The sequence below is a fragment of the Sceloporus undulatus genome, chromosome 3 (genome assembly GCF_019175285.1).
Source record: "Sceloporus undulatus isolate JIND9_A2432 ecotype Alabama chromosome 3, SceUnd_v1.1, whole genome shotgun sequence".
Taxonomy (NCBI): Eukaryota; Metazoa; Chordata; class Lepidosauria; order Squamata; family Phrynosomatidae; genus Sceloporus; species Sceloporus undulatus.
The window spans coordinates 268,654,171-268,670,255 of NC_056524.1; the positions used below are offsets into that span (position 1 = coordinate 268,654,171).

At 43.2% G+C, this 16,085-nt stretch overlaps 1 protein-coding gene across 1 annotated transcript in view; it reads right to left on the bottom strand.

Annotated features, from left to right (window-relative positions):
- TP63 (tumor protein p63) overlaps positions 1–7,376 on the bottom strand; it is a 182,837-nt gene extending 175,461 nt beyond the window's left edge. Inside the window, 1 exon segment of the mRNA XM_042460239.1 lies at positions 7,232–7,376. Coding sequence (XP_042316173.1) covers positions 7,232–7,293 — 62 coding nt within the window. The 5' untranslated portion in view covers positions 7,294–7,376.
- Between the last annotated feature and the right edge of the window lie 8,709 nt (positions 7,377–16,085).

Here is a 16,085-nt window from a genome sequence, read left to right on the forward strand (position 1 = left end):
GTGTGTTTTCTGCTGTATGGGGTTGGACTGGATGACCCTTGGTGTATCTTCCAATTCTAGGATTCTAGGAACTCTAGGTTGTATGATTCTAAATTCTCATGCAAAGTGTTAAGTTATTGCAATGCTGGAGATCTGGGGACTGAAGGAAAAATTCATTGAGAATGAAGCATTTTTATTGGAGGGGGAATGCCAGCATTTTGGCCACCCAGCTATATGGAAACAACCAAGTTCTATGATGAGCAAGTTAGGTAGCTGGGTATGTTTAGCCTGGGGAACAGAACATTAAGGGGTAATATGATAGCCCTGTATAAATATTTGAAGGAATGTCATACTGAGGGTGGAGCAAGCTTGTTTTCTGCTGCTCCAGAGAACAGAACAAGGAGCAATGGATTCAAATGACAGGGAAAGAGATTCCACCTCAACATTAGGAAGAACTTCCTGATGGCAAGGGCTGTTTGACAGTGGAATAATACATTGCCTCTGAGAGTAGTGGAGTCTCCTTCTTTGGAGGATTTTAAACAGGCCATCTGTTGGTGATACTTGGATTGCGTATTCCTATGTGACAGAAGAGGGTTGGACTGGATAGCCTTTGCGATCTCTTCCAACTCTAGGATTCTATGAACTCATGTCTTCAGTGATTCTAAATGCTTGAGTAATAACCCAAAGTTATTGCAATAAATGTACTTGCTATAACCTAATAAGTCAAAATTATTGCAAAACTGGAAATTTGGGGACTGAAAGAAATTTTCATTAAGAGGGTTGCACTTTTGGTGGAGGAACGCCGTCATTTTGTCCATACTCCTTTCCACGAGTTTCCTTGGAATTAGAAGCTGCTGGAAAAGTGTGTCAAAAGCCCAGCATGGAGTTTGTTGTGGAAGGTTCCACGAGGCAAACAAGTTTTGTTTCCAACACCGATTTTACGTTCTCCAAGCCTTTCCTGGCTGAGTTCCACATTCCACTGCTGAGCTACAAAGACTGCTTGCAATTTCACACTGCGTCTTCCGTGTCCAATCTTAGCTCTTCTCTTTTTTTTTTGCACAGGCCGAAAGAGGCAGCAGTTAGAAGCAGAGTGAAGACAAGGGGCAAATTGCAAGAATGAACCATATGAAACACAGCCTTTCAAACAGAGCTTAGATTGCCACTTCTCAGATTCCTTGATTCCTGCATGGCAGGGAGTTGGATTGGATGGTCCATACTTAAAGTAAGGGTCTAAGTATGAGAGGGAGGACAAAATGAGGACATTAACCCCAAAATGAATTCTGCCGCCCCCTTGAAATTTCTTTTAATGCCCAAATTTCTAGCATTGCAGAGAGTGAGACGGAGAACTATCTCTGGCTCCAAAGAGCATTTTTCAGGAGTGCTGTTAATGTGCATCCTGCATGGCAGTGGGGAAGAGTAAGTGGCCTTTGGGGTCTCTTCTGATTCTTAACATAACACAATCAGACATTTAAAAATGTTCACACCTAGAATATATTTGCTGTGATAGCATTTTCTTCAGGTGCATGTGCACTGCAGAGATAATGCACTTTGACACTACTTTAAGTGCTATAGCACCGTCTTATGGAATCCTGGGATTTATGGTTTTTCCGGATCTTTCTCTGTCAAAGAGTGCTGGTGCCTCACAAAACAATGAATCCCAGGATTCTGTAGAATGGAGCCATGGCAGTTAAAGTGGTCTCAAACTGCATTATTTCTGCAGTATAGATGCAACTTTAACATCACTTGGTCTTCTCATTTTCTTTGGATGTCTGAACTGTATCTCTAAATGCTCAACTAAATATTTAAGTGGTTTCAGTATTAGAATTATAGAATCAAAGAGTTGGAAGAGACCACAAGGACCATCCAGTCATGCCATGCAGGAACTCTCAGTCAAAGCATCCCCGACAGATGGCCATCCAGCCTCTGTTTAAAGACCTCCAAGGAAGGAGTCTCCACTACACTCCGAGGAAGGAGTGTGTTCCACTGTCAAGCAGTTCTTACTGTCAGGAAGTTCCTCCTAATGTTGAGGTGGAATCTCTTTTCCTGCAGCTTGCATCCATTGCTCCGGGTCCTAGTCTCTGGAGCAGCAGAAAACAAGCTTGCTCCCTCTTCAATATGACATCCCTTCAAATATTTAAACAGGGCTATCATATCACCTCTTTATCTTCTTTTCTCCAGGCTAAACATCCCCAGCTCCCTAAGTCGTTCCTCATAGAGCAAGGTTTCCAGACTTTTCACCATTTTAGTCACCCTCCTTTGGACACGGTACAGTTTCTCAACATCCTTTTTAAATTGTGGTGCCCAGAACTGGACCCAATATTCCAGGTGGGGTCTGACCGAAGCAGAATACAGTGGCACTATTACTTTCCTTGATCTAGACACTATACTTCTATTGATGCAGCCTAAAATTGCATTGGCCTTTTTAGCTGCCGCATCACACTGTTGACTCATGTTCAACTTGTGGTCTACTTGGACTCCTAGATCCCTTTCACATGTAGTCTTGTTCAGACAGGTGTATCCCATCCTGTTAGAAATATGAGTGGGCAGAATTCTTATTTACACCACAATGTCTTCATTTTGTTCCCTTTGCTGGTCACTTCCAGCTGTATGAATCTATATTAAGCTAAAGCAATAGCCATAATGCTGCCGCAACATCAATAGTTCAGCTGAATAATTCATGTTTCCAGTTTGACCACGGCTCTCCTAGTGATGAAATCTACCTGTACATTTTGATGCCTTATCGATTTTCCAGGTAAATCACAGTACCCTTGCAAGACATTCTTACTAAAGAGTCAGATACTCATACACTCAAAGAGTTGGAAGGAAATTCAAGGGCCATTGATTTAATTCAACAAGTTGCCTGAACATGAAATGCATCAGTTTGTTAGAATCACAGAGTTGGATGAGACCTTAAGATCCAATTCAGGAATAACCAGGAAGAGCATTCCTTCAAGATTTGTTCTTGTGTGCCATCAAGTTATTTCCCACTAATGGCGACCCTACCATGGGTTTTCTTGGGAGTTTATCAAATGGGAGGAATTTCTCTTAAATTCGAATGAAAAGAAAGTGGGGCCAGAACGCATTCACTTAAAATCGCTAGTTTAGCGCAATTACGTGAATGCGCATTGAGTTCCAACTGGCTTCCCATTGCCCGAAAATAGCATGCCATTGCCTGAATTTGCGTGTGGCAGTCTATTGTGCAATAACGTGAAACCACATGATTGCGTTCGGACTGACTTCCCATTGCCTGAGTTATCACACAATGACGTTAAACTCCATGATTGCGTTCAGATTGCCATTGTATTATATTTCCAATTTCTCTTTTCTGATAAACTCCTTGGTAAGATTTGTTCAGTGGAGAGATACTAAAGAGAGGGCAAAGTGAAGACCTGGGCTACGTATGACATTCAGAGCTGTTTCTGTGGTTCATAATCTCTCCAGCTGCCCTTTTTTCCAAACAAAACAAAAAATCATAGCTCCATAGAATTGGAAGGAACCCCAAAGGTCATCCTGTCCAACCCCCTTCTGCCATGCAAGAAGACACTATAAAAGCACTGCCAACAGATTCATCCAGCCTCTGTTTAAAAACCTCCTACGAAGGAGATTCCTTTACTCTCTAAGGCAGTCTTCTACTATCAAACAGCTCTTACCATCAGGAAGTTCTTCCTAATGTTGAGGCAGAATCTCTTTTCCTGCAGTTTTAAAAAGAGAGTTTTGAACCTCCAGGAACTGCAATTCAGCTTTTCTTTCAGCTGCAATCCTCTTTGCACCATCAACCCTTCTAAAAACAGCCTTTTATTTTCCAAGCTAGAAGTGGACTTTGAGCCATTTCCATTGGGAGGTGGGCTGCACATTTCTGGCAGTCTGAGCACCTCCTGGAACATTGCTCAGTCCATTTGCCCACTCTTAAAACTGTGTGCTTGTATCTCTTTATCTTGTGTCTGTGTATATAATTTCTCGTATGATAGGTAGGGGTGGAATGAATATTTGCCTTTATCCATTCCATTTATCCATTCTCAGGTTGAAAAAGGAGTTAGGAAATGCTCTTGGGGAAAATAATAAAGCATTGATCATCTTGCATAATTTTTCCTTTGCATTTGAATGGGACTGTGGTGAATGAATTACTCTGTGGAGAAAAACACACGGATCTCTTTTTGTGGAACTCTCCCCTCCCCATGATCTATGCAGAAAATAGGCTTCCTGAACAGAAAACATGCTTACCTGGGCTGGAAACATGTTTTCTGCTGTTTGGAGAACATAGTGCATCTTCACTGTAAAAATGATGCAGTTCAACACCATTATAAGTGTTGTAGTTCCATCCTTTGGGATCCTGGGATTTTTAATTTTACAAGCTCTTTAGCCTTCTCTGTTGAGCTGGTGCCTCACTAAACTACAAATCCCAGGATTTTGTAGGATGGAGCCATGGCAATTAAAGTGGTGTCAAATTGCATTATTTCTACAGTGCAGATGCACTCTCAGTTCCAACTGTTAGTTCTACCCTGAGTTAACCCATTCAGTCAACAGAACTATGATAAGTCAACACTTAAGTAAACTTCATTGGTGTTTACTTAACACTGAAGTCCATGGCATTTCTGTAACTGCCTGTGCTCACTAACACACAGGCTGCTGGGAGCCATAGTCCAGGATCATTTCAATAGTTGGATTCCCCCCCCCCCCCCAAAAAAATGCTTTGGGCAAGAAAAAAACTGGTGCTTTAAAACAGGGATGTGATTTATGTGGCTCTCCAGATAATCTTGTACTACAGCATCCTTCACCATTGACTGTGCTGGTTAAGGCTGCTGGGATGTGGAGTCCAGAAACATCTTTGGGTATAGATGCTCTATACATCTTAAGCTTTAAAGAAAATGTTTTCTTAGGCTAAAACTGGGACTTTTAAACTGGCCCAAAGCCAAGAACTTGATTTTTTTTAACTGAGCACTCAGTGCAATGAAAATTGTTTTACAACTGACACAAAATGAATATATATGTGCTGACTTTCTTTAAGAGGGAGGCTTGTGAAAGCCAATGTTGAGTAGTGGTTTGAGCATTGGACTATGACTCTGGAGACCAGGGTTCAATTCCCAGATTCAGCAAGTTCACCTTGAGCAAGTCATCCCCTCTCAGACTCAAGGGAAGGCAATGGCAAACCTCTTCCAAACAAATCTTGCCATGGTCACCAAAACTAGGAAACAACTTGAAGGCACACAACAACAACAACAACAACAACAACGGCAACGGCAACAACGGCAACAGCAACAGAGCTTGATTGGAGGCAAAAGACAAACCCAATCCATGGCTAGGGCTCATGCCTAGAGAACATGTGAAATATCCTTCAAGCATTGCTGCCTCTGAGTATGTGCAAAGGAGTGTCCTCTGCTACCAAATAACCACAGTCTGTCCTTGCACCCAGACCAAAGTGTAGGACTTCTTCATTGCCCAAGACCCCAGCATCTCCCGGAATAGCAAACCCAACACCTTTCCATTGCAAAGTCTCTGAGCAAAATGGGAGAATTATCACACGCCATGCCTAACTGAAGCAGATGCATACCATAAGCTGTGAGGATGATGGACACCAACACAGATTGGTAGTTTTGTGTTTTGAAAGGGTCTATCAGCAGCTATGGTAGCCTAAATGTAACCTCCATGTGCCAAAGCAGTGTATCCCCCAAATGCTGGGAGGCAAATAAGTGTGTACCCCTTGCTTGTGCTATTGTATGTGGATGGCATATTGGCGTATTCCAACTCAGAACACAGATATCACTAGAGAAGGATTCAAAGCAGAGACAAGGCACAGCTAGTTCAAACCCAGGTCAAATACTTAGGATTAAACTTCCACACAGATTGCAGAATGCCGTACTTCCAGAGTGTAGAAATTATAGGAAAGTCCCCCATCCCAACTGATGTGGCATCACTGAGAGCCCTGCTAGGAACCTTCAGTTCCTCCTGGGAATTCATTGAGGCTTTTGCCTTCAAAGCCAAGCCTTTGTATGTACTACTAAAGAATGGAGTCACTTGGGAATGGGGATCTGCCACACTAAAGAGAGATTTAGCTCAAGCACTGGCTCTTGCTCATCCGGATGCATCCAAACCATACTTGCACATGATATCCTGCTGGAAAACCACATGGTGAAATAGAGATGGATTGTGGTCTAATCCAACCAGGTAGTCTCTGTCTTCCTATTAGAAATGAACCACTGCGTGCTGGATTTGCTGTGGGAAGCCCACAGGGATTTATTTCCCTGGTCATTTTAAAGTGATTGCATTCTGTTACATGCAAGGAATTGCTTTCTCTTCACAAGTGAGTGAGGAACTCACATGCACATGGGCTTCATAGACATACTTGGAACAGACTATTGGATTCAATGGGGCTTAAGATGGCTGAGACTGACTTCCACCCTAGAGAGTACAAGGAGTTTGTTCTAGGCATCATAGAAGATGTATCTATACTGTATAAATAATGCAGTTTGCCATGACTCAGTGCAATGGAATTGGTAATTTTCTAATATATTTCCCCTTCTTTGTCAGAGAGCTCAGTTGCCACAACAAATGACAAATCCCAGGATTCCATAGGATAGTTAAAGCAGTGTCAAACTGCATTAGTTCTGCAGTTTGGCAGTAGCCAGAGTGCATATTGGAGTGCATATTGGTGGGAAGAAGAAAGTCCAGAATTGGGACAATGTGTCTAGGAATCTAGCTCCAGTGTATTTGGAACCTTCTTTGGACTACCAAGATAGTAAAGGTTGGGGAAAAGGAGTTTTTTGGACTCCACCCCCCTAAATCCACTAGTTGGAATGGCCACAGGCTGGGGAGTGGAGATACTTTTGAAATCTGTAGTCCTCCCCAAACTAACAAAATCCCCAGCTCTATAAGACAGTATTCTGTTTTGCTGGTACGATTCAACCTCCTGTCTTCTTTTCAGTCCCTCTGCCTGACACTTGTCAAATGGTCTGTCCCGGAGGCAACGTTTTTCTGTGCCTTCCCCTCTATATTTACTGAACACACAGAGAGAAACAGTAGCCAAAAAAGTGGAGGGATGTCGAAAGTGGAACAATAGCTAATTGGAAAGCCAAAAATAATAATATATGCCTGTGCAGAGCATGCAGCGGGTGGCATAATTTCCTCTTTAGACATGCATATAAATGCACACAGCCGTGTCCCAGCCAGCTGCCACCATCTGATAGCAACAGAGATAAAAATGACACAGCAGACACACACAAGGCTAGTGGAAAAGCAAAGCCACTGAGAGACTCACCGCTGGTGGTAGGCATCGGGGCAGCATGGCAAGGTGGGGTAAGGGGCAGGCTCGAAATTCATGGCCTCCCAAGGTCCCCTTTGGAGAGCCACCAAGCCCACTCAAGGAAGATCCCCTCTCCACGTATGTAATGAGATCAGCTGGCCCAAACCACCACTAGGGTCAAGTAGCCTTTGGAGATAAGATTGTCCGAGGGTTCTTTTACACTTGCAAAGGGGTGGACCCTTCAAGGGGCCTGGCCAATGGGATTCATGCAATGGACCCCCCCCCCTTCCCCGAACAGGACACACTGTCACTCTCTCTGGGCCATTGAGCATCTTTTGGCAAAGTTTTCTCTTCCTTCCATGCCTCTTCCTGCCTGCAGCATTCATGCAGTAGCCCCACGGTGGGTTTTTGGGAAGTGGTCCAGGTCATAGACTCATAGAATCTAGAGTTGGAAGATATTCCCAAGGGCTATTCAGTCCAACCCCATTCTGCCATGCAGGAAGACACAACCCAATCCAACCCAACAGATGATCACCCAATCTGTGTTTAAAACCCCCAAAGAAGGAGACTTCTCCACACTCTAAGGCTGTATCTTCCACTGTCAAACAGCTCTTACTTTCATGAAGATCTTCCTAATGTTGAGGTGGAATCTTTTTTCCTGTAGCTCGCATCCACTGCTCCATGGGCTAGTCTCTGGAGCAGCAGAAAACAAGTTGCTCCATCCTCCATATGCCATCCCTTCAGATATTTATACATGTCTGGCAAATCACCCTTTAACCTTTTCTTCTCCAGGCTAAACATCCCCAGCTCCCTAATCTACTCCTCATAGGCCTGGTGTGGTTTCTAGACTTTTCACCATTTTGGTTGCTCTCCTCTGGAGGGCCTTCAGGTTGTGTTCTGTGCCTTCAACCTTTTCTAACATGTTGATCCTATGGAGAACCAGCTTGTTGCAGTGGTTTGGGTGTTGGACTATGACACTGGATACCAGGGTTCGATTCCTGCTTGGCCATGAAACCCACTGGGTTTCTCACCCTCAGAAGAAGACAAAGGCAAACCCTCTCTGAAGAAACAAGAAAACCCCATAGTAGGTTAGCCTTAGGGTCACCATAAGTCAGAAAGGACTTGAACATGCACAACACCACACACAAACACACACACACACACAGAGAGAGAGAACTTATCATGGGGTTTTATTGGCAAGATCTTCTCAGAGGGGGTTTGCCATTGGTATACTCTGAGGCTGAGAGAGTGTGGCTCACCTAAAAAGGGGGGTTGTTTCCCACCAGATGACATCAGAGCTTAATTTGAGCCACACCATTATTTGGAACCCCCCTCCAAGTGGGGGACACCATTGGATCTTTCCTTTTCAGTTGCCTCAAATGGAAACTCTGAGCTCAGGGATTTTTCCCCTTCTGACATTGACCTGTTACAGTTTCACACTCTGGTTTTAAGCAAAGATCAGTTCTGGGGAAAATCCCACCAGTAAAATTTATTTTGCTCAAAGCTGAAGTTCCACCTCTGGCTATTATGACCAGTTGGGTTCAGTCGCAATAATCTTTACATGAGGGAAGGGCAACCAGTGGCCCATAGGCTACCTCATGTATTACTGCTGCTGCTGCTGCTGCTATCATCATCTTTATTTTCCAGAAGACTGGGATTGAAGGCAGCCTCAACATTTAAAAAACTTACAGTTAAAAACATACCAAAAATGCGCAATAACATTAAAAGTGAATTAAACTATTAATTATATTAAAAGCATACTCTTTAAAAAAGATTAAAATAATACACATCTTGCAGCCCTTTCTTTAGAAGTCTTCACTTCTTTTTGTGGTTGCTGGTTGCCTGCAAATTGTTTCCAATCTATGGGGACCTAAGGTGAAACTATAATGGGGCTTTCTTGGCAAGATTTGTTCAGATGTTTTGCCATTGTCTTCCTCAGAGGCTGAGAGAGTGTGACTTGCCCAAGGTCACCAAGTGCATTTCCATGACTGAGTGGAGATTCGAACACTGGTCTCTTGAGCTGTAGTCCAACCCCTATACCACGAGGGCTCCAACCACTATACCATGAGGGCAGGATATAAATATTTTAAGCAAATAATTTAAAAAAAAATAAATGTAAATCTTTGCTAAGATTGGCAGTCCTAAATGATATCTAATTCAGAGACTGGGAAAACTTTTTGGGAGGATAACAGCTCCCAGAACTCACTGTGCTGGTGGAGGATTTGGGGAGTTGTAGTCCAAAAAAGTAACTTTATCAAGTTCTGATCTAGTTGTCCTGCTTTTGAAGGGGAGGATTAGCTGAGAGACTTCAACAACAAGTCCTCTGGTGGAAAAACTTAGATATAAATAGATCAAGTCAGCATTGGGAAGAAAGAAAACAAGATTTAGAGAGCCAGTTTCATAGTTTACAGATCAAGCCCAGTCAGTCCCTTTCTATTAAGACAAGTCTACAAACCTGAACAGGATTTATGATTTTCGAGAACGAATGAAGTATTAATCAGGAGCTAAATTAAAATGGATTCCAGTGAAGAGAAAATACTAATGTGAACCAACCCTTCGATAAAGTTATAACTAGGGCTGTGGCTACAAAGCAGGAGCTAAAGGGAAGGTATTGCTCCCCAAGGTTGTATCCTCACTGCAGAAATAATCCTGTTTGACACCACTTTAACTGCCATGGCTCCATGCTGTGGAATTTTGAAAGTTGTAGTTTTGTGCGACATTTAACTTTCTTCTGTCACTTTTATTTGGATGCCTGAACTCCATTTCTCAGTGTTGCACTGAAGTTTCAAGATAATGCAATGCAGAAATTTGGGGATTTGAAGAAAAATGTAATGGGGAGGGGGGATGAATTTTTATTGGGGGATGGAATGCCCTCATTTTGCCCCCCTTTGGAGGAATGTTTTGGTTGCATACCTGCCATGCACCTGTACATTGGCGATAATCGCTATGCACTCCTACCTTTGGAAGGGAAGATATGGGCCCCCTATATTTGAAGTCATGGGGAGAGGGGTGAGGGTGAATTAGGGGCCGAGACGGGAGCTCATCTGATCTCCCTCCCAGGGAATTTTGTTTGGAAAACCATGTCATGCGGAATAAAATTTCCTTCTCTGTTTGTGCCTGAATGGCAGGGGGAAGCTATTTAAAACTCGACATTCTCCACCACCCACTCCAGAGTCTGATGAATTTTCAACATATGTGAATTGTGAACTCAAGAACATACACACACATTGCTCTCTCTCTCTCTCTCTCTCTCTCTCTCTCTCTCTCTCTCTCTCTGGCCTGGATCCAAGAATAGGAGAATGAGTGACTGCTGCAGCCTTATGGACTGAAGTCATAGAATCATAAAATCATAGAGTTGGAAGAGACCACTAGGGCCATCCAGTCCAACCTCATTCTGCCATGCAGGAAATCCAAATCAAAGCATCCCTGACAGATGGCCATCCAGCCTCCATTTGAAGACCTCCAAGGAGGGAGACTCCACTACACTCCGAGGGATTTTGTTCCACTGTCAAACAGCCCTTACTGTCAGGAAGTTCTTCCTAATGTTGAGGTGGAATCTCTTTTCCTGCAGCTTGCATCCATTGTTCCAGGTTCTGTTCTCTGGAGCAGCAGAAAACAAGCTTGTTCCCTCCTCAATATGACATCCCTTCAAATATTTAAACAGGGCTATCATATCACCTCTTAACCTTCTCTTCTCGGGGCTAAACATCCCCAGCTCCCTGAGTCGTTTCTCATAGGGCATGGTTTCCAGACCTTTCACCATTTTAGTCGCCCTCCTTTGGACACGTTCCAGTTTCTCAATGTCTTTTTGAATTGTGGCACCCAGAACTGGACCCAATATTCCAGGTGGGGCCTGACCAGAGCGGAATAGGGTGGCACTATTACTTCCCTTGATCTAGACGCTATACTTTTATTGATGCAGCCTAAAATTGCATTGGCCTTTTTAGCTGCTGCATCACACTGTTCACTCATGTTCAACTTGTGGTCTACTTGGACTCCTAGATCCCTTTCACATGTAGTTTCATTCAGCCAGGTGTCACCCATCCTATATTTGTGCATTTTATTTTTCCACCCTAAGTGCAGTACCTTACATTTCTCCATGTTGAATTTCATTTTGTTAGCTTTGGCCCAGCTTTCTAGTCTATTCAGGTCATTTTGAATTTTGATCCTGTCCTCTGGGGTATTAGCTATTCCCCCTAATTTGGTATCATCTGCAAATTTGATAAGTATGCTCCCAGTTCTGTCATCCAGGTCATTGATAAAGATGTTGAATAACACTGGTCCCAGGACAGAGCCCTGTGGGACCCCACTGGTCACTTCTCTCCAGGATGAAAAGGAGCCATTGTTCAGCACCCTTTGGGTTCGGCTGGTCAACCAGTTACAATTCCATGTAACAGTTACCTTGTCTAGACCACATTTTACAAGCTTGTTTGCAAGTTGCTAAAGAAAACATTTGCATTAATTGAAAATTAATTCAGTCATGTATATACAGCCCTCCACACCCACAGATTCTTTATCTGCAGATTCAAGCATCCATGACTTGAAAATATTCATATATATATATATATTCCCAAAAGCAAACCTTGATTTTGCTATTTTATGCAAAGGTCACCATTTCAGTATGTCATTTTATATAATGGGACCTGAGCATCCACGGATTTTGGTATCCACAGGGGATCCTGGAACACAATTCCAGCCGATTCCAAGGGCCCACTTTGGTCCATCAACTTTCTGGGTAGGCATCTGAAAGGGGGGGAAATACCAGATTTTTTTTTTTTAAAAAAATCAGATTAGTGATTTATTGATCTGATCAAAAAAGCCAACTAATAAGCCAATAATGCAATAGGTGTTCACATGTGATTTCCTGTCTGTTGCAATAAATAAATAAGTAAATAAATAAATAAATGCTTGTTTGGATTAGCAAAGACACCCCAAGGGACTGAGAACTTGGGGAGAAATTTCCTTTCTTTTTGGACTACAATTTCAAGTACCCCCCAGTGAACTTTACCAAGCTCTGCCCCTCCCTTCTTTACCATCTTAAAACAAGCGTCTTCAAGGGCCAAACTAGGGGCCAAAACATCCAGGCCAAAATAAAGCTGCTTCGGGTCACTTTGGAGGTATGCTGTTTAAATGACACAGCATCTTAAGAGGCCAGAAGCTTTGCCAAGCTGCACTCAAGTCCTTAGGACTAGAGCGTGGCTTTAGTGCGGTTTCCGGCCTCTTAAGATGCATGCATCTTTTAAAAGCATACCTCCAAAGTGACCCGAAGCAGCTTTAATTTTGGCCTGTCTGTTCGGGCCCTAGAAAACCCAAGAAATGCAACAATGCATTTCATACATCTGGGGAAAAGCTCCTTTTCTGGATTACAGTTTCCAAAATCCTCCAGTCAGTTTTTTTCCAAGGTCTGCCCCTCCCTTCTTTGGGGGCGTTCCCACTTGGCAGGTAAAACGATTATACTGGAACGATTCTGATTTGGATTATGTTCTGGGAATAATTCAAATTTTTTCGATCGTTTCCATTACCAAAAGGGGCAAATTACCTCGATTCATTTAGACCCTGTTTTTGTTCCCATTTATTTTAAATCGCTTTATTTTAAAGCGGATTAACTTGCTCCCCGTTCCCATTTGTGTCCACAAGCTGTCAATCAAGCGCGTAGGCTTCCCATGTCTCAAGTCTAGGTTTTTTTGTTTTTTGGTTTTTTTAGGGCAGCCAATGAAAATTGGCTGCACCCAAGGCTCTTCTGTTGTGTCTCCCCAGACTAGGAGGAGGCTTGGCAAATTGGATCAAGGAGGAGAAGGCAGCAGGGGAGAGAAGCTTTGGGGAAGAGAGAAGATAAGGCTCGATCCCCCCCCCTCAGATCCCTGGGTGTCCAGGCTCTCCTTTCCCCAAAATCGCTTTGTCTCCCCCATTGCTCCCTGGGCTGTCTGGGGGGCGATCAAGCAGGCATGTACTGCAAAGCCCATCCCATAGTTCCTCTGGAAGGAGTCTCCTTTCCCAAAATCGCTTTGCCTCCTCCATTGCTCCCTGGGCTGTCTGGGGGGTGATCAAGCAGGGATGTCCTGCAAAGCCCATCTGCTGCTCAGGTGCTCAGGCAGAGGTGAAAAAAGAAAAAAGAATAGTTAAAAATGGTGTTCAATGGCTCTCCTCACACATCGGTCTATGAATGAGGAACAGAGGGGAGGTAAAGGCTATGTGAATGGAAGAACATGGCACCAGTGATGCAGAAAGAGGTCAAAGAGGGTGACACCCCCAGGCCAGCCCCTTGAGCGCTGCTCCTCCCATCTCCAGGTTCCTGCATCAGACACCCTTTTGTTCCCATTCAGATACCGCGAATCGGACCCCGCTTTCAAATATAACCCACGTTATAACCTACTATTTTTTTAAACCAGTTTATAGGCGTCTAATTCGAATTATACGATATACAGTGGTACCCCGGGATACGAATTGATCGCGTTATGAAATTTCCGGGATACGAAAAAGTTAGATTGGAAAAAACTGTTCCGGGATACGAAGGTTTTTTCGGGTTACGAAATTTTTTTCGGCGCGAAATTCAAACGCGCGGCTTTCCAGCGCTAACGGAAAGCCTTTTTCGGGTTGCGAAATGCATCGGGTTACAAACGGGGCGGCGGAACGAATTAATTTCGTAACCCGAGGTAGCACTGTAATTTGATTTTGAATCGAATTGCAGTGGAAATGATTCCGGGGCATTGAGGAACTAATTCAGGCATCAGTGGGAACGACACCTCTTAATTCGCTTCATGACCCGCTTTATAGGCAAGTGGGAATGTGACCTTTACCAACTCAAAACAAGTCTCTTCTGGGGCTAAACTAGACAGCAGGAGAAATCTGGTCTTCAAAGCATTTTAAATAGCACTGTAGAGTGGAGTAGGATTCGAGGTTACCAGATGTCATAACTGCAAAGCAGGACAAGGCACTGCAAAATGTAGGAAATTCAAGAAAAATGAAAGGCATTACCAAATAAAAGCTATCACACTATTATAAATATCAATTTGTGTTTCTTAGTCATGGTTAAAATGGATGACATTTTGAAATTATTCCTGGAGAGAAGATTGCAATGTAGGACATGTCCTGGAAAAGGTAGATGGCTGTTCACCCTGGGTGAGATTAGGGTTATGATATGCAGGGAGACCGGCATTTTAGGAATTCTCTCCTGAGCAAGAGTTGGACTCTGTAAAGCATGCCAACTCCTCAGTAACATTTTAAAGTGGTACCTGGTGGGTCAGTAGAGAAGTGACTCTGGTGCGGGCTTTAGACCAAACTTTAAAGAACTCATCCAAGGTGCTGTTCTCTACCCCCCATTGGTTCACCAATTGGATAGTTTTGGTCTACAGTTGTGACATCCCCAGTTCCCAAGACAGCTGAAACCAGAAGTGAGAAGGTCACTCTCTTGAAGACCAAGCTGAGACCAGCCACAACTGTCTGGACAAAAGGATTTTGATCTCAGGGTCTCTCCAGACTCCCAGTTTTTCAGGTGGCTCCAGAAGCTATGTGAGTGGAATGTGTGTAGGTGGGTTGGAAATGCAGTGACTCATCCACTGTTGCCGTTTTTAAGTCAGGGGGAGACAGACGAAAGCAGAAGAACATGTGGGAACTGCATGGACCACCCATTTGCTCAAATTGTTGTCACCATCTGTAATGTCATGATGAACGGACAAGGTGGAATTGGGTGGGTTTAAAACCTTTCCTTCAACTTTCTCCTGGCCCTGGACCCCTGCCTTGGAACCACTACTAATCCCCCTCAACTGCCCACTCGAATGAGTAAATCATCACTGGACACTCCCTGAGATCACCGCTGGGGTGGAGATCCCTTCCCAGGAATGCCATTATTTTAAGAAGCTCTTCTTATTGTTTAGATGGAATTTCTTTCTTGAAACTGGAACCTCACTGATTTGAATTTTGGTCTTGAGAGCAGTGGAAAACAATCTCCTTCCATTTGCTACATGACATCTCTTCAGGTATTAAAAGATGGCTATCATGTCACCGCTTTGTTCTCTCTTCAACAAGCTAAACATTCCCAGCTCCCTAAGATGTTCCTCATACAGTATGGCTTCCAGACCTGTTCTATTATTATTATTATTATTATTATTATTATTATTATTATTATTCTACGGTGAACTCGCCATGGGTCAGCGTAAGAGGGGCGCTCCAAAGAAGAGATATAAGGACTCCCTGAAACAACATCTCAGGCTCGGTCAAATTCATCACCAACAATGGTCTGCCCTGGCCTCGCATCGGGAGGCATGGAGACGCACTATCCATGATGCTGCAGCCTTTTTTGAAAGCTCACGCTGAACAAATCTTGAAGAGAAACGACAACGCAGAAAGAACCACAACCCAGAAACATCACCCAAAGAGACTTTCTGCTGTGCCTCCTGCAACCGGACTTGTTTATCTCGGATTGGTCTTTTTAGTCATCAGCACACTTGTAAAAAGCACAGGATGAGTCCTGCCTGAATCTTCGTTCGTGAAGAAAAGCCAGAGAGATTATTATTATTATTATATTTATTTGTATCCTGCTCTTTCCCCAGAGCAGCTCACAATATTAAAATAAAATAGAGTACAATTAAAACATAGGAAAGTGGTGCATTAAAATAGAATTAAATTACTACAATATTAACATTAAAATATTAAAAATGTTCCTGATATGATATGATATGGTGTCACTACGGTTGATATCATCTGGTGCAATATCTCACGTTTTCACATCCACCTACCCTGCTGACATCCTCCCATGCCACAGCATACAGAATCCTTAACAATGTTTTTTGTACTCATGTTACTCATCAATCATAAATCCATTATTATTATTATTATTATTATTATTATTATTATTATTATTATTATTATT